Below are 27,113 nucleotides of genomic sequence, written 5' to 3' on the forward strand. Positions count from 1 at the left end.
CCTGGCCATGCACCTGGAGCAAAGGCTACTCCATGTCCCAATAGCCTTTGTAGGGCCACCCACTTATCCATCCTCGCGCATGCTCCTCTTCCTGCTTCATGTTACACATGCTGGCTTCTACTTCCATAAAGTGAAAAGATTTGCATGCTCTCTGTATACCGGGGTTGATCCTCGTGTTTTTTAACCCCCGCATACTACTGCTACTAATGACTTATTTAGGAACGTATATGTGTGATAAATAAAGTAATTGGTGGCAGTGGCATAACACATGTTTTAAATTGCACCACAGATATGTTAGAAACTTAGGATGTTCAGCCATGTCATATTTCTCTCACAGCCTCCGGGTAATCTGCTAATATTTTTTAATATCTGCTTTTCTTTACCATATAAATAAAGTTATGCAAAAAATGAAAGCTGCAATGGTATTAGTTCCTGTAGGCAACATAGATCAAATCATATCCTATCAAGTTTAATTTCTTTTTAATGTTCTAATATATGTCTACTGCTGCTAGAATCAATCTTTCTCTTATGTGTTTCATTGATGTCCTGAACAAATCAAGGGGTTCTGTTTCTGCAAAACGATGTACCTGGTACATGATTGCAATGTGATGTCACCAGTGAAAAGAAAAAGATCAGTTAAATTTGAAAATACTCATAGTTAAAAAAGTTGGTTATGTAAGTTTTCTGCACCCCTAATATGGTGCCATTATAAAATGCAAATGATCCTGCAAAAAGCAATACCTCAAACCGTGACAGCTCCAGAATGATTGCATTTAAAAAAGAGATGTAACATAGAGTTAGTTCAAAAGGTCAAAAATGTGCTGATCTTTGATGGGGTTAAGTAATAAATAAAATCTTTCTTTACATCTTTAGTTCTTGAATCCAAATCCAGGAGTGGATTGAATAGATACAATGGAGGAGATGTATTAAGCCAATTTATCAAGACTTCTGGTGTAATTTACACCAGAACATGCTTTCTGCAACAATGCTTTCCCCTTTCAACACTTCAACTCTGACTTGTCCGACTATTGGGTGTGATACGAAAAGCCTGAAAAGGGGTGGTGATCAGGTAGAAAATAGCCTGTGCTCCAAATATATTTAGACTCTGCACTACATGTTGGTGCACAGTTTAGAAGAAATCTAAAAAGGTGTAAAGTAGAACACAGCAGTTTCAAACTGCACCAGACTTGTCTAACTATGGTGGCGTGGCCTTGCGGGAAAGGGGCCTGGAAATCGACAAAGCGCCAATAATTCAGGTGTACAGAGACACATTGTTAAATTCCCCTCAAGGGGGCAGATTTATCAAGCTGTCTGAAAGTCAGAATAGTTCTAGTTGCCCATGGCAACAAATCACAGCTCAGCTTTCATTTTACCAGTTCTCATGAATATTTTAAAGCGCAGCAGTGATTGGTTGCCATGGGCCACTAGAAATATTCTGATTTTCAGACAGCTTGATAAATCTGCCCCAATGTGTCGTTTGGTACGTTCTTTTGTTTTAGATCCACATCTGCATTTAGGCTTACACAAATTCAAATGGACTTTCTCCAACTTTCCCAGTAGTTTTAACTAATAAGGCTATTCACACATGCTGGATCCATAGCTAACCCCAGGAAAGTCAAGGAGGTCCATTAGGATTTACCAGATTCCATTTAAGTAGTTCATTAAAAATTTTTAAAATACTGTTTGCAAGCAATAAAGCTAAACTACTTTTCAGAGCTTTAGGCCAATGAAGCATTTCTGGCTTGTTGTCAAGCTTTATCTCAACAAGATGAAAGCCTTACAATTAATCATGATGAACAGCTATGAGATTATTATTACATCACACAGAATCCATACATAAACATCATGTGGTATCTTTCATCATCGCTTCACTAGAAATGACATGATTACCCTTCACGTTCATGACATACATTATTTTATGTGCATCAGTCTTGGCTCATGTCCAATTCTGATCCTGCAATGTATGCCTTTCTGCTTTACAAGCGCTGGTTTAGTTTAGGAATGTGTAAAACATACAGAATCCTTTTAAGGGGTTGTCTATGTTCCGGGGGTGAAAATAACAAACACCCTATACTTACCTGTCTAGATGCTTAAAGGGGTATTCCCATTTGTGCATTTACATTTAATTTAATTTATTTGCCACATGTAAACATTTCTTCAATTGGATGTTATTAAAAAAAATGTTCCTGTGTGAAGATAATTTCTCATAAATGTAGCCATGTTGTCCCTTAGAAACGAGATTGCTTCCTCAGATACGATTACCTCACATTTTGGTAGCCATGGCCAGACATGCCCTATTGACTCCTGCCTGACCTCCTGGATTCAGCGTTCATTACCACAGGACGGCTGTGGGACCTGCAGTAACCTCCACACATTTCATATACAAAAACCTTTTGTTTCTTTGTGCAATCACTCCAGCAGAGGTGGACGTATCCAGGGACACAATCTTATTTCTAAGGGACCATATTACTATATTTATGAGAAATTGGGGCAGATTTACTTACCCAATCCTGTCACGATCCAGCGACGCGTTCTCAGTCGAGGATTCGGGACTTCCGGCGATTCACTAAAGTAGTGCGCTCAATGTCCACCGGGTGTCGCTGCTGCGCTGAAGTCCATCGGAGTTCACTGGAGTTCACCATCCGTTGCTGGGTGCAGGTAAGCGCGTGTCAAGCGACACATCTTTTATTTAAATTCCGTAGTTTTTCCGAATCCGTCGGCCCCTCGATTTCCATTGCGTACATGCGGGTGCCTATGCGCCACAATCCGATCGCGTACGCTAAAACCCGGGGCAATTCGGCGCCAATCGGAAAAATTCGGGAAACCCGCCAATAAAAAGTGTTTCGGGCCCTTTGTAAATGACCTCCATTATCTTTACACAGGTAAAAAAAAAATAATAGCATCCAATTGAAGAAATGTTTATATATGGCAGATTAATTAAACCTGCTTCAGCCTTATAAAAAGCCCCATCTCAGACAAGGGATTGTCCTACAAAGTAATATTAATTTGTGCGGAGACGTTCCAGTACAAACTGACCCATTTACCACATTGGAGCTGTAAGGTGGTTGTACAACCAACTATTCTATTCATTTGGGGGTTTTAAAAGTTGATTACATTTTTTCTAAATGTATGTTTTACATAAAGCCCATTTACTGTATGGACTGAGTGAAGACATGACATCCCTAAAATGGTTTCCCCTCTGACATGTCCCCCATTTAATTTAGCTCAAAATCAATAGTGATCCTAAACTTTAATCAGAAAAAGTTGAGTTTAGCATTCATAATGAATATATGTATGCCGCAGCTTACGTTGTAAAACCAGATGTCCCTTTGTAATATAGACTATTTCACGCTTGTGGGAGCAGGTTATTTTTTGCAATGTGCTGTTTATTCATTATTAGTGCATCTTGAAATGATGCAGTGAATGGTGACATTGTAAAGGAAAAATCCCCACTTCTTCTCTATTGACTCCATAATGAAGAGGTAAATAATAGCCTAGTTGCCATGGCTGAAGCTTGTATATGCATTAGATATTATAGCTGCAACACGCTTCACATTTATGTCTCAGTAGATAATGCTGCATTGTACAGCTCTTGGCTGGAAAGTTAAAGCATAGAATAGAGCACAGAAGAGAATGGAAATAAACCAGGACAAGAAATTTTCCACTAGGGAGCTGGGCAGGTAACATCTAAACCTGTGCTGCCAAGACATGCAAGACTTAACAGAGTGCAGAATCTTGCCAATTTGATATAGCAAAGGCAACTATTATAACATTTTAGTTCTATAGTTTTGTTCAATCTATAGTTTTTTTTATAATACTAGCTAGTTATAGAAAACTGTTGTGGCAACAGTGATTAATCATCACTTACCAATAGTCATACCCAGGGCTGTATCTGCCATGAGGCCAGATGAAAACCCACCTCAGGCGGCAGATTGCAGACCCCTGGTTGGGGCAACAGATTGCCAGAAATAAGGACTTACTGGCAAGTCCTTATTACTAGAAAAATCAATTACAACAGCGTCTTTGAGAAACCAATGTAATTGACAGACAGTCCGGTGCATGACAAGGCCAGCATGATGACATCATTCGTGCCGCCGTGTGTCATAACACAGTAATCTCGTTGTCGGGAGTAGGGGAGGAGAGACTGCGGTTCGCAGACTGCTATAGGTGAGTATTAGTTTGTATACTGTCTACCTAGGGGTGACTGGCTGTATATACAAGGACTGTTCTGGCATGCTCTGTGTAGCGCTGCAGAATCTGTGTGCACCATATAAATAAAGGTATTAAATATTTTTCCAAAAAAGGTCCAGCTCACCAGTATTTCGGGGGCAGTTAAGTCGAAGTGTGTGCTGTAGATCCCTCCTCGTCCCTCCTCGGACGGGAGTGATCAGTGCAGCAAAATAACAGATCGATCCAGCACCAAAACTCTCCAGTTATTTAAAAAGTTTTGTCTTCAAGCTTTTCAAGTGTTTCATAAAACATATCCAGCACAGGTACAGGGTACAGGTAACATGAGTCCTGTCTGTATATGGTAGCTATGGGGGGCTGTCTGTATATACCATCTACGGGTTCCTGCCTGTTATACTACCTGGAGGGAGCTTCCTGTATGTACCACCTATAGGGTTCCTGCCTGTATATAGTAGCTATAGGGGGTTGCCTGTGCATACTATCTATGGGGGAAGGTCCTACCTGTATATACTACCTAATGGAGAGGGAGTATACACTAGCTATGGGGGTCCTGCCTGCATATACTATCTATATATTAATTAAGGGGGTCTGGTATATATAATAAATAGGGGTGCTATACATACTATAATTTATTTGTGGACTATATATAGGATGTTTTATTTTTGAGCTCAGTGGGCTTTTAGGGGTATAAATTATTTTCACTGTTATCTATTTGACTTTATACTGTACATGGTATTTTTAAATGCACAGTGTTGGGATTTGCTGCATGGAGCTGAAAACATCTGCTAGTGCATTTAGCAGTGATAAGTCTCTGCCAGAAGAAATCATAATAAAGTCCTCTTTCTGATGGAGCAGAATGTTACCTTTATAGGCAGGCTGGCAGATACGACTTGTGCCCTTTCCAGGTCAGGAGCTGTTAGGGGGAGTCATGAAACCTTTAATAAGTTTCTAGAACTTGGAATATTGGGGCAGATTTATCAAGCTGTCTGAAGGTCAGATTATCACAGCTCATCTTTAAAATATTCATGAGCACTGATAAAATGAAAGCTGAGCTGTGATTGGTTGCCATGGGCAACTAGGAATATTCTGACTTTCAGACAGCTTGATAAATCTGCACCATTGTGTAATTGCAGCTGTTGCTACTGCCTGGCAGGGCAACAGTTAACAATGTCATATGGGATTGTCCAATAAGGAAGGTGATTCAAAAGGTGTTACCACCTGACCAGGAAGTATATAAACCCCTGCTGGGCGGAAGCACAAGGTCTGTCCTGGCTCTCTGTTCAGACAATAAAAGTCTGCAGACAGAACCAGACCTTAGGGTCTGTCTGCCACAGCCACTGTCCTAATTCCAGGAATTCCAAGTGCCTCAGGTCTGCTGCCTAGCACCCAGGGCAAGTCCAGAGACTTAAGCCCAGAACTGAGCTCCACCACGCGGACTCAGTTCCATCTGCACCAGCCCAGCCTGAGCCTACTGTCAGGCTCCAGGGGTAGTGGACCCACTGGACCACCACGGACGATGACATAAGCCGACACCTGGGACCGGACCAGTTTTCGCCAGAGCCCGCTGCAATGCGGGTTGGACTTGTTGCGGCGTGGTACCACCAGGTCGTTCCACAGGTGGCAGCCAAGGCGATGGTGGCAGCCATGGTGGCAGCCAAGGTGGACGTTTGTCCGTGGTGGCAGTAAAGGCAGTAGGTCAGCCCTCCGGTCCCCATACCAAGCCCCATGACCACAGCGTGCCCAAGGCTGCATTAGCCAGCCACTACAGTATTCTGGGCCCCGGCTGCCTCCAAGCTCCAAGAAAAGACTAAGCCCCGGTGGGGGATGTTGCAGATGCAACTATTGTCTGTGGAATTGACTGATACTAGTTTATGAGGCAGCATTAGCATGTGTAGTCAGTCACAGTTATTTCTATTTTTACCTCAGGCAACAAAAAGGCCAGAATCGGCCCTGGTCGTACCTATTGTAACATCAAGTGCATATTACTACACAAGCAAAACTGCTGACAAAATGTCTGACATTGTAAAGTTCGTGTAGAGTGTTAAAGAACACCTGTCAGCAGAAATTGACCTGATAGACCACTACCAGCATGTTACCAAGCAGCTTAACACCTTCCACATCATGTTTTTTTTTTCAGAAAATCAACTTTGATTTAACTTGGTTGTATTAAGTCAAGGAGGTGGGGATTTTAACACCGAAGTCAAGCTCTCTCTTCCTCAGAAAGCCCTTTTCACTGTTATTGATGGATGGTCCTGCATCCATAAACATCACTGGTCGATCCTAAAAAATAACCCTGTCTTGGTTCCCTCAGACGAGGTGGTAACCGTGAGAAAATATTGAGAAAAATGGAATTAAAGTGGATTCAGAAATTAAACGCTCTCAAGCCTAACGGCTTAAATGTTGAGTTCAACCAGGGAAGTAGTGTCCAATGAGAAATGGGACCAGTTCGCTTGTGATCAATGTTTAGTCCTACTCCATATGTCTATATCTGTGCAACAAGTGACTAGGATATGATATGAGTATTAACCATTGTCAGTTCGTAGGGACGAACCGTCAAAGAGTCTCTTAGGGAAGAGTCTATGGACCCTCTGGACCACGCAAGGGTTAGTAGTATGCTCAAGGTGGCAGCCAAGGTAGCAAGCAGGAACCGTCTGAGTCTGGGATGACAGCAGGAGTGCAACGTTGGTACACAGGATGGCACAGGAATGCTGGGACCGATCACCTGAGTAGGAACCGCACGGACGGACCACAGGAGCCGGACACAGGAACGGTATCACGGTTATCACACAGGATAATGACAGGGATAATGACTTGAAGATCCGGCAGGGGATGCTGGCCTTTTAAATCCAGAAAAGCTGGTGATATAGGTCCGGGCTGAGGGAGCTGTGCAGCACAGCAGAACACGGGTGCACCTGTGATCAGAGACATGGATCGTGGGTGCACCTGTGACAACCATTGCGATTTCTTTTTTAGATAAATATGTTGGTTGCTTATACTTAGATGATATTAAAGCTTCTTTTACCCAATTGGATGGATGACCTCTCTCCTGGTGGACGATACTTCACCTTCATTCTTATGTGCCAAGCCAGCTCCCATAAAAAGTGATGTATCTCAGCGTTAATCACCATGGATCACCTCTAATATGAGAGCACTATTACTTTGTTGCCGTGGTAACGAGGGTGGACATTTATTTGGCATATTCACGGTGTCCCTTGTGCAAAGTAATCCCCTTTCTCTTTATGCATATAAACTCAATATGGACACTCAAACCGTTGCCACAGGCTATCTATTGCTAATTCTTCAGTTTCGTGTACATTGCATCGACGTTCTAGCTGCCCTTTTCCAAGATGGCTCCATGGCAGCCTCGGGGCATCAATGGATCCACAGATGCCGAGACCGACTCAGCTGTGGCAGCGAAAGATGATAGTGTAGCATGAATGAATTTAGCATTGATGCACTTTACCCTGTTATGAATTTTTTATGTTTGTATTATTATCAATTTTCTATATTGCATGTGCAAAGCCCATCTCTGTATGAAGAGGGCTCAGCCTGTGAGCTCTCTTCATACACCCTTCATAGCTTCGTGGCGGATATATCCGGCAGTCCCCTACTTAAGGACACCCGACTTACAGACAACTCCTAGTTAAAGACGCACACCTCTGCCCACTGTGAATTCTGGTGAAGCTCTCTGAATGCTTTACTATAGTCCCAGACTGCAATGATCAGCTGTAAGGTGTCTGTAATGAAGCTTTATGGATAATTCTTGGTCCCATGACGGCAAAAAATTTTGAAACTCAAATTGTCACTGGGGCACATTTTTGTTTATGTTTGGTACTACAATTATAAAATATAAAGTTTCGACTTTACAAATTCAACATAAGAACAAACCTATCTTGCACGTAACCCGAGGACTGCCTGTATTGCACTTTAACAGAGGGAAAGGGACACATACACAATACAAACATAGGCCCTTGGTCTATATATACCTCTGTATTCTAAATGTATCCCTCATCCTCTGTTATTCCTCTGGGTAAAGTGCAATACCATACTATTATGAGAGGATACATGAGGAGCATTTTTACTATAAGGCTGCATTCACACACATGTATGGGGGACGTATATACGGCCGATATACGTCCCCCATACAATTCTATGGGCTCACGACCCTATACGGGAGCAGTACGGTGCAGCACACGTGCGGCACCGTACCGGTCCATAGCCTGTAGAAAGATAGGACATGTCCTATCTTACTACGTGATATGGCGCCGTGCGCTGTATATTTCTATGGAGAGGAGCGGGGGTGAGCTGCGCTCCTCTCCTCTCCGCAGCGCCGATGTATGCCCGCCGTACTACGATACGGCGGGCATACATTGTCTACATGTAGCCTAAGAGAACGCACAAGAGGTGCACTAATACTATAAGAGAGCACATACAAGGAGAGTTATTACTATAAGAGGGCCCATGAGGAGTATAATTACTATAAGAGAGTGCATAGGAGCATTTTTTACAATGAGAGCAGATATGAGGAGCATAATTACTATAAGAGGGCTCATGAGGAGCATAATTACTATAAGAGGGCTCATGAGGAGCATTATTACTATAAGAGGGCTCATGAGGAGCATTATTACTATAAGAGGATGCATGAGGAGCATTATTACTATAAGAGAGCCCATGAGACCAATATTACTCTAAGAGGGCTCATGAGGAGCACCATGGGGAGAATTTTACTTCTGCACGTAACAGTATCACCATAGTAGCCAATATAGGTGCATAGTTACAATACTGGCTCCTGTGAGGACACTGTTACTATATTGGCTTCTGTGCAGTCTATGGCCTGCCCTGTGTAGAAATAAGCCACACAGCCTGTTTAGGATGCGCGCCTTTTGTTGTTTCCCTGTAACCATAGGGCGTGGAGTTGCCAGTGGTGGCCGCCAGGGGGAGCATGCTGTCCTGTATGATACACCCATTGACAAGGCATGTCCCCGTCTTCCTGGATCTGCTCACTTCATCTTGAGTTGTGTGCGGCTCACGTCACGAGGCTCCCTGAAGTTTCCTCTCAGCACTTTCATGTCGGACTGGGGAAGATCTGAGGCAGGCTGCGTGAGCTCCATGGACAGGAGGTAAAGGAGAGTGGTGGGCACAGCCTGTTACACGAAGAGTGTTCAGGAAAAGTAGGGCATGACCTTGCGTGGCAGACACTGCTGTAATACACACTAGAGCTGTTGTCTGGGGATTAGTAATGGACGAGCAGCCCGGGAGCACGTGAATGTGTGACATAGCAGGGCTGGACTACTGCGTCCTAAAGTTTACATGTAGTTAACACGCTGCGACTTCCTGATCTGCAGATGTGAGGGCCCCAGGCTGGAGCCCTGTTACTATATGTGAGGGCCCCAGGCTGGAGCCCTGCTACTGGGCACTAGATGTGAGGGCCCCAGGCTGGAGCCCTGTTACTGGGCACTAGATGTGAGAGTTCCAGGCTGGAGCCCTGTTACTGGGCACTAGATGTGAGGGCCCCAGGCCGGAGCCCTGCTACTGGGCACTAGATGTGAGAGTTCCAGGCTGGAGCCCTGTTACTGGGCACTAGATGTGAGGGCTCCAGGCTGGAGCCCTGTTACTGGGCACTAGATGTGAGGGCCCCAGGCTGGAGCCCTGTTACTGGGCACTAGATGTGAGGGCTCCAGGCTGGAGCCCTGTTACTGGGCACTAGATGTGAGGGCCCCAGGCTGGAGCCCTGTTACTGGGCACTAGATGTGAGGGCCCCAGGCTGGAGCCCTGTTACTGGGCACTAGATGTGATAGTTCCAGGCTGGAGCCCTGTTACTGGGCACTAGATGTGAGGGCCCCAGGCTGGAGCCCTGTTACTGGGCACTAGATGTGAGGGCCCCAGGCTGGAGCCCTGTTACTGGGCACTAGATGTGAGGGCCCCAGGCTGGAGCCCTGTTACTGGGCACTAGATGTGAGGGCCCCAGGCTGGAGCCCTGTTACTGGGCACTAGATGTGAGGGCCCCAGGCTGGAGCCCTGTTACTGGGCACTAGATGTGAGGGCCCCAGGCTGGAGCCCTGTTACTGGGCACTAGATGTGAGGGCCCCAGGCTGGAGCCCTGTTACTGGGCACTAGATGTGAGAGTTCCAGGCTGGAGCCCTGCTACTGGGCACTAGATGTGAGGGCCCCAGGCTGGAGCCCTGTTACTGGGCACTAGATGTGAGGGCCCCAGGCTGGAGCCCTGTTACTGGGCACTAGATGTGAGAGTCCCAGGCTGGAGCCCTGCTACTGGGCACTAGATGTGAGAGTCCCAGGCTGGAGCCCTGCTACTGGGCACTAGATGTGAGAGTCCCAGGCTGGAGCCCTGTTACTGGGCACTAGATGTGAGAGTCCCAGGCTGGAGCCCTGTTACTGGGCACTAGATGTGAGGGCCCCAGGCTGGAGCCCTGTTACTGGGCACTAGATGTGAGGGCCCCAGGCTGGAGCCCTGTTACTGGGCACTAGATGTGAGGGCCCCAGGCTGGAGCCCTGTTACTGGGCACTAGATGTGAGAGTTCCAGGCTGGAGCCCTGTTACTGGGCACTAGATGTGAGGGCCCCAGGCTGGAGCCCTGTTACTGGGCACTAGATGTGAGGGCCCCAGGCTGGAGCCCTGTTACTGGGCACTAGATGTGAGGGCCCCAGGCTGGAGCCCTGTTACTGGGCACTAGATGTGAGGGCCCCAGGCTGGAGCCCTGTTACTGGGCACTAGATGTGAGGGCCCCAGGCTGGAGCCCTGTTACTGGGCACTAGATGTGAGGGCCCCAGGCTGGAGCCCTGTTACTGGGCACTAGATGTGAGGGCCCCAGGCTGGAGCCCTGTTACTGGGCACTAGATGTGAGGGCCCCAGGCTGGAGCCCTGTTACTGGGCACTAGATGTGAGGGCCCCAGGCTGGAGCCCTGTTACTGGGCACTAGATGTGAGGGCCCCAGGCTGGAGCCCTGTTACTGGGCACTAGATGTGAGGGCCCCAGGCTGGAGCCCTGTTACTGGGCACTAGATGTGAGGGCCCCAGGCTGGAGCCCTGTTACTGGGCACTAGATGTGAGGGCCCCAGGCTGGAGCCCTGTTACTGGGCACTAGATGTGAGGGCCCCAGGCTGGAGCCCTGTTACTGGGCACTAGATGTGAGGGCCCCAGGCTGGAGCCCTGTTACTGGGCACTAGATGTGAGGGCCCCAGGCTGGAGCCCTGTTACTGGGCACTAGATGTGAGGGCCCCAGGCTGGAGCCCTGTTACTGGGCACTAGATGTGAGGGCCCCAGGCTGGAGCCGCCGGGTCACAGCCTGTACAGGACATCTGGAGGGTGGAGGACATGTGGACAGCTCTCTGAGGAGATGATATATACAAAGAATCCTCACAAGACTCCCTCAAGAAAAGGAAACTGTAAACATAAGGACAGTCTTATTTGTATTATTACTCTGTGTTCTGTCCACCTACTTGCTGGATATTTCTTGTAGTTCAGGAACTAGTAAATATAAAATTGCGTCCTAGCTGTATGTTCTCCTGTTGAGAACACTGGTCCAATCGTAAGAGTACATTGCATTCATAAACAGCTTTATGACAGTCTGGGGAAGAACAAACCGGACTTGGATCAATATCATTTCTTTTTCCATTTACGGCTGGATTATGTGACGTTGAATCCTATTTCCAATGGGACACCCCCAGCTCCCGGCCTCCAGAGGTTTATGAGGTCATACTAGCCAAGGGAGCATCGTCGTTTTATTTTCATAATAAATAATAATAATTCTTTATTTATATAGCGCACACAGATTGACATGCTTTGTGCAGCGCTGTGTAAATTGGTCCCTGTCCCCATGGGGCTCACAATCTAAACAACTTACCAGTATGTTTTGAAGTGTGGGAGGAAACCGGAGTACCCGGAAGAAACCCACGCAAACATGGAGAGAACATACAAACTCTTTACAGATGTTGACCTGGGTGGGATTTGAACCCAGGACCCCAGTGCTGCAAGGCAGATGTGCTACTCACTCAGCCACCGTGCCGCCCTACATTACACATGACTAGTAGGGGCAAACTTGCGTATATACTCGAGTATAAGCGGAGACCCCTAATTTAACATAAAAAAACCTAGGAAAACTTATTGACTCGAGTATGAGAAAGGATAGGATATGCATTGATCATAGCCCCCTGTGATATATAGCCTGCCAGCCCCTGCCCCCAATATAAAGCCTGTAGGGAAAAAAAGTGTATTCACCTTCCAACGTTCCCCACCCTGGCAGGTCCTCTTCTATATATTGAATCATAGTGTGTGACGATGCCGGCGCACATAGTAGAATGTCAGCGAGTGGCTGACAATATAATGCCTATGACGGACCGCGCAGGGACACGGTGCCAATGTCGGGGGAAAGATGTATAGAAGAGGACCTGCTGGGGGGCGTCGGAAGGTGAGTACACTTTTTTTTAATTATTTTCTTGACTCGAGTATAAGCTGAAAAACTTGGCTTGTACTCGAGGATATACATTACATCCAGGGGCGGTGTGTGGCTGGATTGTAAAGACAGTATAGGCAGTCCCCCGGGTTACGTACAAGATGGGTACTTTGGGTTTGTTCTTAAGTTGAATTTGTATGTAAGTCGGAACAGTATATTTTATAATAGTAGCTCCAGATGAAATAAAAAAAATTGTCCCAGTGAGTTTTTTTTATAGTAACCTTACAGCTGCTCATTGCAGCCCGGGACAGCAATAAAAATCATCCAGAGAGCTTCACCAGAGATCAGTGGTCAGAGAGGTCCGTCTGTAAGTCAAGTGTCTTTAGTAGGGGATCGCCTGTATTGATCATTGGGCATAGCAGTAATGACATGATGTTTGACAGCATTTGTATAAACTTTTATGAAGTCAAATACTAATGATCTTCGGTCATACAGACTGAGAAATCAGTCCAAAATCTATTTTGTGTATTGTGATTTCCATATTGTATACTAAAATCTCAAAACTTTACCTTTACATATGGAAAATTATAAGCTTCCAGCTCTTAGTTTCAGAAGCACCTTTGAAAATAGAAATTGGCGCTGGTTAAATGTACACAAATCCGCAGGCCAAAGAAAAAGAATGTATCCTCACCTCTGCTCCAGAGATGCTGATCAATTCGGCACAATGCATGAGAGATAACGGATTTTGGTTCTGAATGCCCCCGAGACCCTCTGCTATTGAAGTAAAAGGCAAAAACAAGCAAAAGACCCTAAATTTTGAGCGGAAACTGCACATGTTGACAGCAGATTTTGACACTGTATAAAAAAAAAAATAAGATTTTATAGCTGAATATCTGTAATAATAATAAATTTTTATTTATATAGCGCCTACAGATTACGCAGTGCTGCACAGAGCTTGCCAAATTGGTCCCTGTCCCCATAGGGCTCATAATCTAAACAACCTACCAGTATGTTTTTTTACAATACCTCCCTGTGAATTAGACCTTAGAGCCACTAAGTCTTATACCCTTTTCTGTCCTTTGCTCCACTGCAATAAACACTATGCATTATAGGTATGTATTTTGTTTCCAACGTGGGGCCCAAATATTGGCTATACCGATGTATGATTCTACAATGGCATGCATCAGAGGAAGATGTCTGGAAATACCCGTGCCATACAATATATCTCAAACAAAATGTGAACAGTGCCCTAGGTGGTCATACAGTTCCATATGTTTTCCAAGGACCAAGCCAAATGTAACCATCTGATAGAAAATGATGGATAGTAAAGTAATTTAGGCTTTGGGTTTGGAAACCACGGCTCAGCCATAACATGTGATTCATAGAAATAACCCTCTCAGCTATTGTAGCCTGCAGGTATGGACAACAACAGAAAATGGGTAGCTGTACAGCCCTGCACATCACCTCTGATAACATTAGGAAATGGCTCCTTATGTACTTATGGCTTTTAAGAAGCACAGCCAGGGGTAAACATTATAGCTAGATTTTATCTATGGAATGCTGCTGGCTGACTATCAGTTGTAACACAGTATACAAGTAATATAAGTAAAGGTCAAAAGTACAAAAACCTACAGAGCTAAAACTAGGAAACCTTTAGAGATGTGGATGTGTGACTGCTAATCCAGAGCCGGGGGATGGTTTCAGATAAACCTCAGATGCTTCTAGATAGTAAAGCTGCACACTGTAAACAGCCAGCATTAATCCTCCTAAAAACTGATAAATGAATTGACACCTTGATGTCCCCATTCCCCAGCACTCTTCCATATGTCCATACTCCAAACCGGGTTCCCTCAGTTGTCAATTTATTTCCACATCTCTAGTCGGAATATCCAAGGAAAAGTCAGTAGAAGGGGTGTCCAAGGATTACTGCTTAGAATACTGGTAGTTACTAAAACAGACATGGCAGATCAATAACGGAAATTGGAGTTAAGATGACCCATCTTGGTGGATCCTCAATACGTATTTGAACAAACCTTAGTTTAGGAGGAGCCTGAGCTTATTTACTATTGTAACCTGTGTTCCAGGTCAGTTGACACTAAACATGTAAATTTCCTTGCATGCCCTGCTCCACAGCTGTTAGTATTAAATGCCCAGCATTTGTTCATGGCCTCAGTTGTTTTTCCTGACCACATAGTAAAGGGACAGATGGCTTTTATGGCACTGCCATTGTACAACAGATAACAGGCAATGCTATTAGCCTTCCAGATACTTCATAATGAGCCATCAAAGCCTATACTGTGCTGTACAGGGGGTTACACTATTGTGTTGTGTTAAAGGAAACCCACCACTTCTGGTGGTGGTTATAAGCAGCAAATACCGTGCACCAGCTTAGGGTGAGCTGGTGCCGGCACCTATTTTCGTTATGTTTTTAAACCATTGTAAAGCGTTTAAACGCTTTAGTAATCTTTATATACAAGTAGCTTCACCGCACCGTGGTACGCGCTCGGCGCACCATGCATGCGACCAATTAGTGCGCCTGAATAGGAAGTGGTCACGCGCATGGTGCGCCGAGCGAGTACCACGGTGCGGTGAAGCTACTTGTATATAAAGATTAATAAAACGTTTAAACGCTTTACAACGGTTTAAAAACATAACGAAAATAAGCGCCGGCACCAGCTCACCCTAAGCTGGTGCACGGTATTTGCTGCTTATAACCACCACCGGAAGTGGTGGGTTTCCTTTAAATACATATATATGGGTTGCTAAATCTTCACAAATCACTTTCTCCAAAACAGTGCATCAATATTGGATCAGGGAAACTAAGTAATTGGAATTATGCTAAACTTGTATTATTGGGTACAGTTCACGCAGCAAAATCTGCGGCAAATTACCTCTCCAGTTGAAATCAACATAACCTGTAATACAGGTGAATGCTGCTCAGAATCCAGGGCACCTTGCCAAAAGCACAACAGCAGATTTTGACCTTTTTGGTTGAACATGCAAAACAAGGCCATAAGGGAACTGTCTGGGTGCGTTTATAAAAGCAATCTTGGGCCGGGGGCAGGCCTTGGACCCATCGCATCCCATGGAAAAGCATGCGATCCGTAGCCACTACCCTGTGTCCTGTGTTGTTTCATAGAGATCATCATAGTGAGAGAGCTCCCATTATACCACAGAAATATGTACCAGGTTTATCATATTTGTTACTCGGCTCTTCTCGTTGGAAAAAAAATGCCTCATAAAGGGGTTGGCCACTTTACCTCATGTGGTTTGTAATTTGTGTGTAAGTGTGGGGGCAGGATATTAGGTAAATTACCAATTTACATTGTTTAAATGTCCTGCACCTCTTACTTGATATATATAATGACGCCTCGAGTCTTTTACCTCATCAGCCAGATATTCCTGCCCATAAAATGGCGGCAGATGGAGGGTCATGTGATCTTATTAGTCCATGAACAATTGCCCTGCCTTAATCTGCTATCCATTAATATTCACATAATGTGTGCAAATTGTTCTTTGAGCATTTTCCTAGCCATTCTGGGTTGAAATGTCTGATCCTGATCAATATTTGCTTTGTTGTGTGCCTAGGGCAGGGCATTTATTGATGGGTTGCATATTTATTATATGCTGCTGACCATTTACGAGCATTCCCAATAAGGATACCACACGACAACATAAAAGTACAATATGGTCATTTGTATTGACTTTTGGTTGGTTTATGTCAGTTTGCCACATTTATCTCAGTGAAGAGTACATGTACTTTCTATAAGCACGTATAGAAACCTCTTTCCTGTCAGATCCTTGTGTTCCTCTGCTGAGGGTCTTCAGGGCCCATTAGCCCACTTGAAAACAATGTGATCTGCTTTGACAAGTAACATAATTTTTATTTGTGTAGGAGAGAAATAGGAGAGAGGTTTAGATGCAGGAACACTTCTTCCCATTGCCCGCTCATAGCATGTACAGTCGGTACATAATGCACACATTGTCCCAATGCATGTGAATAACTGGCCCACGACATTGTGATGGGAATGATGAATACTTCAGATATCTGTGGGATGTAGTGCATATATAACCCCAATGCACACACAAGCCATTGTTTTCTGAAAAAAAATGATTGCCTGTAGTATGCCTTGCTTATAATGGGTGGTGAGTTACCTGCCTGTGACATTGTGTTACCTGACTGAAGGCAAGTAACATGAGATATGGTGAGGTGCGTATAGAATGGATTTTGTGTCTAGTTATTCTTTAACTTGGGATGACCTCTGTAGCACCTACAATGTCTGCACAGGGCATGGGTGTTTGAAGTAGGATCTAAGGGGCAAGGTTTTCTTTTCTATCATAACGTCGCGCATACTATTATACTATTATCCTTTCCCAATGTAAAGGTTCCTTTAAAGGGAACCCATCACCACTATTTTCACAAATACAGGTAGTGTCAGGTTCCTATAGAGCTCTAGTAACTATCTGACCTCCTGCTTTTAGCTAAAAATTGTTCCCCTCAGATCCCCATAAAATCAGAGTTATAATCTTGCCTGGTATCTATGCAGCTTTCGAGCGAGTCGTGTGACCAGGGTGACATCATCATAGGTCCTTGAGCTACTTAATATGAAAACTATACCCCATGTACATATCTGACCACATAAAACAATCACAGCAGCCTCCATGGACTTCTACTGCTCTCCATGCAGGCTGCTGTGATAAAATATGCTGTGATTTCATGACATATATGCTTAGTGTACAGTTCCTAATGCTACAAAAGCTATAGGACCTGCGATGATGTCACCCTGGTCACATGACATTATAGCAGCATACAGAGATAGGGATGGGGAGGAGCTGCTGGATTCAGCCTGAGGAGGCCATGCCCATCGGGACTCCATTTAGCCGTGCTTGGTTACCAGATAAAACTATAAAGTTGAATATATTGGAATCTCAGGGGCATAATTTTTAGCTACAAGCAGGGTGTCAAATAGTTATTAGAGCTCTATAGGAACCTGTCACTACCTGTATTTGTGAAAATAGTGGTGACGGGTTCCCTTTAAGTAGGTCACTATCATTACCTATAAGCAGTAGCTGTCAACAGTGTGAGCACCCATGCACACGAACGTATGGGGGACGTATATACGGCGGCAAATTTACGCCAGCATATACGCCCCCATAGTTGTCTATGGCGCACAGGCTAGCTATGGTGAGCACAAAGTGTGCTCTCTGTACTGTGCCTTTCCCTCTCTATGGAGAGGGAAAGGGGCGAGCAACGCTCGCTTCTCCTCCTCTTAGCACGTCCGACTTGTGCCCATACGGCTATGTATTGGGGACAAGTTATTGATAATGTGATCATTTATGCCCATACAATTTTGTCAAGCAGGGATAGGTGTACATGTGAATATCTGTGTGCCCGTTTGGATGTCCATGTAAATAATTGTAATGTCTGAATACAGACCAGCTGTAAGTGATAATGGTGTGGTCAACACTCCTGCGTGTGAGTCATGTCTGGGGTACTGAGAGTTGTGAGCTGTCAAAAAAAGAAAAAAAAATTGATAATTTTTTTTTTAACCTATTGAATGCGTTTCTGTTGATACTCATGTGAGATCGGGCCAAGCATGACCCATTCTCTCTGGTTTGCATTTGAAAATGCACAGGGGGCAGGACTTGGCCACACCGCATATGCATTTCCAGTGAAGTGTATACCATTGTTAAGCAGAAAACGCATGTGCCATCGGGCCCCACCCCCGCATTCATGAAACAACCCTAGTGGAACGTGTGACCGTGGCCATATTCATCAAGGTATTTGTTGGCATAATAATGCATTATGAAAGCTATAGTAATGGGTTTTGATAAAAACATGTCATGTTAATCTAATCCGCTGACACTCAACTTTATTTCTTTTGCAGAAAAATGAAGTGTCCCAGAAAATAGGACTATCGTTACCTTGTCTGGATTCCTACATCTTGCACAAAGTACACTTTGCATGATCTGAAGGCTATAAAACAAATTTAAAAGACATGTCCATAGGACTTAAGCAAGTGTTCAATAAAGACAAGACTTTCAGACCTAAAAGAAAGTTTGATCCTGGCACACAAAGGTTTGAATTACATAAGCGGGCACAAGCATCTTTAAGTTCTGGAGTTGACTTGAAAGCCACGGTTCAACTACCCAGTGGAGAAGATCTCAATGATTGGGTGGCTGTTCACGTGGTAGACTTTTTCAATAGGATAAACCTCATCTATGGTACAATATGTGACTTTTGCACTGAAAGTACATGTCCAGTTATGTCTGGAGGACCAAAATATGAGTATAGATGGCAAGATGACACAAAGTATAAGAAGCCCACTGCCTTACCAGCACCTCAGTATATGAACCTTCTCATGGACTGGATTGAAGTACAAATTAACAATGAAGACATATTCCCTACAAGTGTGGGTGAGTATGCTGAAATGTTACTGGTCTTTATAGGGATTAATTGTTACATACATTTTTATGAATTTTTATTAAGAACCACTTTATGTGTGAAAGGATTCTGGTTATGGCACATCAGTTATAGGTTTTTCTTCACCTCTTCTGCCCTATTTTGATCTGAATGCTTTACAATAATGCTCTTAAATAATACTGCCCATCTTCTGTAGCACAGCCATTTTCATCTATATTTATAGCGTGTTTTAATGTATGCAATTCTATAGATTTTAATATAAGAAAGTGACCCTGAAAGTAGTGTCCTACTCCTCTGGCAGTCTGAGAGAGTGCTTTTCCATCAGTTTATTACCCAGACAGTGAAGATCTGAGGGTAGAAGGGTTTTATTGGTGAGCCATGACTGTACAGCCAGAAAAGAATCCCACTGAACAAGTTCCACAGGGTCCTACACAATAAGCATTTGTTCTATTCCCCCATTCCCCCACATCTGTATCTCTCTAGCTGACATGAAGTCGCACATAGATTAACACACCATGCTTCAGCTGTGCTTCTTAACCAAACATACCTTAACCCCTTTAACGACCTGGCCCTTTTTAGTTATTTCACTTCTGTTTTTCACTCCCCACATTCAAAAATCTATAACTTTTATTTTTCCACGTAAAGAGCTCTGTGATGGCTTGTTTTCTGCGTAACAAATTGCAGCAAAGACTTACCGGCTATGGAGAGGGCTCACCCCTTGAGCCCTCTCCATACACTGGGACCTGACCCGAAGGGGTTAAATAAACAATTTTACAATTATGTTAATTAGGCTCTTACCTTAATCATGCACTTTTCCAGCGTGCATAAGGCTGCCTCATCCCGCCCCCATAAGCCTTCTCAAGAGCTTATGACATCATCCAGCTTTCCCAGCATCCTGCAGATCATTATGCTGCTATGTCATTCAGAAACTTGGGAAAGCAGGGTGGGTACAGGCTTGCTGCTGTACATTACTTCCACATACCCGGAGCTGCCTGCACTGTCCAGACCGGACTAATCAACAAGAGCTGCATCACTCCTACACAGCAGCTGGGGGATGGTGCAGCGATTGATTACTTCTGCCACTGATTACAGGCTACTGCCGAACAGGACAAGGCTGAAGGAGTGCATAATTAGGGTAATAGGAGAGCGCCCACGGTCCTGTGTGATGGCCACAGGAGTGCCAGAGCCTCATTAGCATAATTTTATAAATTGTTTATCCCTCAGTGGTTTTGCTGAAAAAACATATGTTTCTGCATCAGTTTAGATGCAGTATTCTCAAGGTATGTTTGGTTTACAATGTATGAAAGGAAATGGTAGATTTCCTATAAAGTGCTTTCACTTCCTCTTTTATGGCTCAAGAAGAGTTTCATAATTTAGTAGTTCCTGGATTCGGTTTACAGGTTTTTTTTTTTCATACAATGTATATTTCCGCTCAGTGGGAATCAGATAGAAAAATGCATGGGTCTGTGTGGAGGCTGTAAAAAGTCTTATTACTGACCATGCTTGATGTTCACCTCCCCATAGAAGTGTATGGGAACATGGAAAACACAGATGCAATTACTTGATGGGTCACGTGATTGTGTGTTACCAAACAAGAGGCTTCTACAAGCCAGTGACATCATTTGCCAGCATTCCAATGTTTTAAATTATGCCTTTTTTAGGCCATTCTTTTAACCCCTTTATGCCTTCAATACGCTGCAATATACTGCTTGCAGAAAACATGCGTATAGATGTCATGAAGCGGCATACTTCAAACAGTAATATCTTCTGAACCACCATAATGACACAATCCAGGTGTCATTTTAAAGAGGATAATCCTCCCTCGTGATGTGTTTCTTGTACCACAGAATCAGAGATATCCATCTAATTAAAATGAATTACGGTTGTAGGTCACTTTTTAGGAGATATAGCCGATTAACGTGTACCCCACTCTAGCCTGAATACAGAATGGAGCAGGAGCTGCCTGGAGACATTGCTGAGAGTTTACAGAAGGACAAGTGTTATTTTTTGCTCATTTTTATTCACTAACCAAGAAGAAACAATTAATAGAAATATACCTTCACAATATTATCATTTAATGTGGTGTAGAAAAGAACTGCAAAAGTAACCTGGATATTCAGGTACTAATGATCATTGGTCATGAAAGGGTAAACGCAACTGAGAAAGCTGGACTTTACATGATCCATGGATGTATACTCTTATAGTGGGAAAGTAGAAATCCTCTTTAAAATAAAGCAGAATCCTGAGTCCATGGTAATCTGAATGTATTATGGATTAGAGGATTGCAGATTATTAGAAGTAGTGAACAATCTTGATATGTATAAATTTAAGGGTGTCATATGTTAAATACTGCTTGTCATAAACTGTGATCATCTGAAGCCTGGATTAACATAACCGTTTGTCGTGCAGTTTTTATTTTCTGTCCGTCTTGCAGTTGTCACAGGTCCTATGGCCTTTGTTTAGGTGGATTGCATATTTAGGACGTACTTGACACAATTATCATTTGGAGCTATTGTTAAGCATGTAAGCAGATGGTCAACCCGAGCCATTAATTACTCATCTTCTCCAGCCAAGCCTACAAAGCAAATACTGAGGCCTAATTCCCATGGTTCACTAGGTCATCAGTACTATTTAAGAAATAATGTAGCAGATGCTGCACAGGTCAACCAGCATCCTCCGAGGAATATTCATCATGCAGTCAAATCATTTTGTGAGAATTCACGTTCATGTTAATCCCAATTATTTTCAGTAACTTCTGTACTGCTGTAAAGACTCAAGACTCCTGTTATGTTTCTATGTAAAGAGCTTTTATGGCACCCAGTCACACTGCGCCATGACCTGGCCGGGCAGATACCATCTATTTTTTTTCCCCCTGATTGCAGACACTCTGCTCTCTATTGAGATGGGGAGCGATGAGGAGCCCCCCATCTTCTGAACCCAGGTGTGTGCTACGGCCAAGATCAGGCCCAGGTGAGCACATGGTCATGTGCTTGAGGCCATGGGGAGTGGGTGCTTCACTGTGCATGGAAACATATGCAGAGAAAATGAGCCAAAGAGCAATCCAAAGCCATACATTAGTGAGAGTTTACAGTACGTATTTATGATTTATAGCCTGGATGCATTTATAAACCCATTTCATATTCTTTATTACTAGGAAATGATACTTCCCATAAAATGACTTGTTTCTTTATCTTAGAAACAAGTTCAAAAGAAAGTCCCTGTTTTTTTGAAAGTCTGAAGAAGCAAACCACAGACACATTCTCCACTTTACTTTTGGAGCTAATAATAATAATTCCTTTATTTATATAGCGCACACAGATTACGCAGCGTTTGCCAAATCGGTCTTAGTTCTTCTGCCTGTATCTCCTGTCTTAGTTCACCAAACCACAATTCTAATGTCATCTGAAAGATGAGATTGTTTTCTCTAATATGACAGCCCAAGCATGTATCTAGCTACTATAGAGTCATCAGAAGATGGAGGCTTCTGAACTGACCCGCCTCCTGTGGCCTCTAAACTCAATGCTACGTCTCTTCTCATGTTTACATGACTTTGGAGGAGAATTTTATAGGTAACATAAAAGTTAGAATTCTAGAAAAGACATTGCATACCATACCTGAGGGCCATAGCCGTAACTAGGAGAGACTGGCCCCCATAGCAGCCTTCTGAATGGGGCTGAGGGGGAAAATACAAATTTGTATACTCGCACATGTGAGTCACAATTGCACACATTTTTAAACTCCTATATACACAAACCATTTATATACTATACATTGATGTACATACACATAGTTCTTCACTTTTAAACAATCTTACACAGAATCACACCTTTATACACTCATGCGCACACATTTATGCACATATATATACATTTATAGATACAAATTTTAAGCATCTTATACACACATACAGTTTATATATACTTTTTATACATACCCAGATTTATTATACATATGATAGTGGCCCCATAAGCCCCCGCCAGTTACATCAAGAGGATTAGGCCTAATAAAAACCTTTTTAAAAAAATTTTTATTCGCCACCCTTTTCCTAGAGCTGATATAAAAGCAAACAAATAAAATCATAAACATATTAGGTATCGCTGTGTCCCAAAAGTCGTCATCTGTTAAAATATAAAAGCTGTTATTCCTGGGGCGAAAAATTGTGTACACGAGATTGGTGCAGTTTTTTCTCAATTGATCGCATTTGGCATTTTTTAACAAATTTCCAGTAATTGGCAAGGGAAATAAAATGCTGCACTAGGAAGTACCGTATATACCTGAGTATAAGCCGAGGTACATAATTTTAACACAAAAAACATGGGAAAACCCATTGACTCAAGTATAAGCCGAGGGTGGTAAATGCATTGGTCACCGCCTCCAGACAGTATATAGCTGGCCCCTGCCCCCTAGTATATAGTCAGCAGCCCCTCCTCCCCAGTATAAAGCTTGCCAGCCCTCCAGTATAAAGCCTGCCCATCCCCTGCCCCGAGCATTCCAAGGCTATAAAAAAATAAACAATTAACACTTTAGTCACCTTTCCGACGCTCTTGCAGGTCCTCATCTTGCTTTGGGTGCTCCGTCTCTGTCTTGGGGTCCTCCAGGTCCTCTTCTGGTTTCTCTGGCTCCTCTTCGCGTTCCCGCTCACGGACAGCACACACGATGACACCAACCTCTTGCCGACGTCATTGTTTGTGCGCTGCCAGCATCGCGAGGGGACCCGAAGAGGACACTGAGCACCCGAAGCAAGAAGAGGACCTGCGGAGGCGTCGGAAAGGGGAGTACAGTGTTCATTTTTTTTATAGACTCGAGTATAAGCAGAGTTAGGGTTTTTTAGCACAATTTTTAAGCTGAATTATACTCGAGTATATACGGTACACTTTGTTGGGCTGGAAAAGAAGGCCTAATACAACTTTTTAAATGAAAGTAGGGTCGTGAAAAATGGAAATGCAAAAAAAAAAAAAAAAAAAGACATGGTCTTTAGGGGGTTAAGGGCCATTTCAGATGACTGTTATCTCATAAGTATTTGGTATCCGTTATCATAAACTAAAACCAGTTGTTTGAGACTCCACAGAGATTGGGTATAAACGACAGATATGTGCCTGTTCTGTGTTGTCCACCATTTTTGGTTTTGGGTTACAATGACTGATAAAAAATGAGAACTGCCTCATGATGGAGCTTTTATAATATGTTTACAACTTCTTGGGGTGTATATGCACTTGCATTTGAACAGTGGAGAGATCATTTCTAGCTTTGGTTTCCATTTTCATTTTATATGTTTTCTGGATGTAAATGTATTTAAGTTCATATTTGTGGATGACAGACCAAATTAAGGGGCAATAGTGAGTCTGCAATGTTGCAGACTTGTATTATATTCAAGACATGTGACCAGAGTGACATCACAGGTCTTTCAGCCTTCTAACAATAGCAAACTGTACACCATGTATGGGATCTCATGAAATAACAGCAGCCTCCATGGAAGATGGAGAGGAGTAGAAGTCCATGGAGGCTGCTGTGACTTCATGTGATCTGTACAGTAGAGGTGCAGTTTGCTATTGTTGTGAGGTAAAGGACCTGAGTTGTCACCCTGGTCACATGACATGAACTGCTTAATATTAAGGAGGCATGAGGATGAGTAGATGGGAGGGGACGGCCAAGCAGGACCTCTGATGCCTGGTAATATAAGATAAATGGTGATTTATGTGGATGTAAGGTAAACCATTTCTATGTTGGAGAAGGTTGTCAGTCAGTTAATAGGGCTCTATAGGAACCTGTCACTGGCTGTATATGTGAAAATATGGTGACAGGTTCCCTTTAAATACTGTATTGTATATGGAGTATTTAGTAAACCAGATCATCCTCTTTAAAACCGATATGAGATGACGGACCGCGAATGTTTGTTTAGCAGAATTCTAGACGCCATTTACACTCTTTCTTTACATACCGTAGATTGTTTTACATTACTGTAAGCTACACAGTGTATAAATGGGTAACAAACCAGGGGAAGCCCACATTAGCTTCCTGTAACTGCACCTCACACTTTCTGAATACAGCAGATAATGTTTCCTGTTGTAGCAGCAGAATGTGCAGTTATTCAGGAGGTAACAAGCGGGTGACTATCGCCATTTAACACCATTAGCATTAAACTGCTGCACTTCCAACCACAGGATGAAGAATGTGGGTGGATATTTGATGTGACTCTGCCAGGCCTGAGGTTACAATCATATGGGCTTGAACGCCTCTGAAATTACTACATGATGTAGGTAAATTGGGGCTAATGGTACTTATTATAGCACTGGTAATAGGATCTTATGAGGTATGTGTCTGTATAGGGAGCCATTATCATAGGTTTTTCTTCATTTGCTTTCCCTTTTTAAAGAGAGATTTAGCAAGAAGCAGATAATGAGGAAAATATGCAATCATGTTCATGGGAGATGGTGAAATAAAGTGGAAACAAATCCCTGGGACATTGGATGGAATGGCTATGTGATTCCCTAAGTGCTTTACATAAGGCGAGCCATTAACATGTTGTATAGATTGAAAACAGAATTACATCTTAGGTGTAATAGATGTGGCCTCCTGTGCACGGTAACACTTAAACAAACGTATAAGGAAATTCTTTTATATCTATGAATTGTAGGCCTATTTCTTCAGTGCTTATTCCCTATACAATTAGTAGTAGTCTATGGGAAAGCACTCATGCATATATCAGCCATCTCTTTTTAAGTGCCATCTTGTCAGTGTCAAGGCAGTGAAACATGGCATTGGACTTGGTAGAAGACGTTGTCAAACCACACTAACCTAGCTTGTCTCTCTATAAACCTGAAAACCCTCTCATAAATCTGCAAACCATCTTCTTTGTCCATTCATTCTCCTACTACTAGCAGGACGTGACATCTCCTCCAACTCTGGGTCCCCTTCTATTGCTTCCAACTTATCTACTGCACACAGAAATCCTGCTAACATAGAAAATATCTCACTGCATCCCTCCTCCTCCATGTCCTCCTCCTAGGCAGTTCTAAAGAGGAGGGTTTTCCGGGTTACATTAGAAGGCGGGGAACTGTGTGACATGTTTTGATGTCAGACTTCCGGGGTAGTCACAGAAGACCTGGAAATCGTTGGGAGAAGAGAAGGTCTTGTGTGGATTACTTGTGGGATGGTATTGGGTGAATTGTTGTGACGTGTGAGGAGAGGGCAGTTTGTTGATGGCTTTGTAAGTGAAGGCTAATATTTTAAACTTAAAGGGGTATTCTCATCTGGGCATTGATATTGACTTAATCTGCCATATACATATATTTTTTGAATACAGCGGTTTAAAACACTAACAAAAATAAGCTCCGGCACCAGCTCACCCTGAGCTGGTGCTCGGTATTTCCATCTGAAACCTGCCACTTCAAGTGGTAGGTTTCCTTTAAGCAAAATTTACTTATGTGAAGATAATTTCTAATAAATATAACCATATTGTCCCTTAACCCCTTCACGCTCTGTGACGGATATATGCGCCGCAGAGCTATGAAGGGTGTATGAAGAGGGCTCCCGGGCTGAGCCCTCTTCATACAGAGATGGGCTTTGCTGCATATTGCAGCAAAGACCCATCGCTATCACCCTCGATCGGTGCTTGCAACGAGCGCGGGTGTGAACCTCTTCTTTGCAGCCAGCAAAGTCGCCGGCGGCCATTAAAACGTGGCGGGGCATGGGTGCCGCCATGTTGCCTCTGATCGTCTCTCCCCTGAACGTCAGTGGCTCACTTTAATGAATCACATGCAAAAACTCCATATACTGCAATACTGTTGTATTGCAGTATATGGTAGGAACGATCTGACCATCTAGGGTTAATGTACCCTAGAGGGTCTTAGAAATTGTGAAAAAAAAAGTTTAAAAAATTAATAAAATATTAAATTCAAATCGCCCCCCTTTCCCTAGAATTGATATAAAATATAATAAACAGTAAAAATCAAAAACACATTAGGTATTGCCCAAAATGCCCGATCTATCAAAATATAAAACCGGTTATAACCGGCGGTGACCCCCAAGACGGGAAATGGTGCCCTAATGTCCTAAATGCGACTTTTACACCTTTTTGCATGACATAGAAAAT

At 43.4% G+C, this 27,113-nt stretch overlaps 1 protein-coding gene across 1 annotated transcript in view; it reads left to right on the forward strand.

Annotated features, from left to right (window-relative positions):
• Positions 1-9,078: 9,078 nt before the first annotated feature.
• MOB3B (MOB kinase activator 3B) overlaps positions 9,079-27,113 on the forward strand; it is a 52,984-nt gene continuing 34,949 nt past the window's right edge. Inside the window, exons 1-2 of the mRNA XM_072153181.1 lie at positions 9,079-9,308; positions 18,486-19,014. Of these exons, the coding sequence (XP_072009282.1) occupies positions 18,597-19,014 (418 nt within the window). The 5' untranslated portion in view covers positions 9,079-9,308; positions 18,486-18,596. The remainder of the gene's footprint in view (positions 9,309-18,485; positions 19,015-27,113) is intronic.

Source organism: Engystomops pustulosus, chromosome 1, assembly GCF_040894005.1.
Source record: "Engystomops pustulosus chromosome 1, aEngPut4.maternal, whole genome shotgun sequence".
Classification (NCBI taxonomy): domain Eukaryota; kingdom Metazoa; phylum Chordata; class Amphibia; order Anura; family Leptodactylidae; genus Engystomops; species Engystomops pustulosus.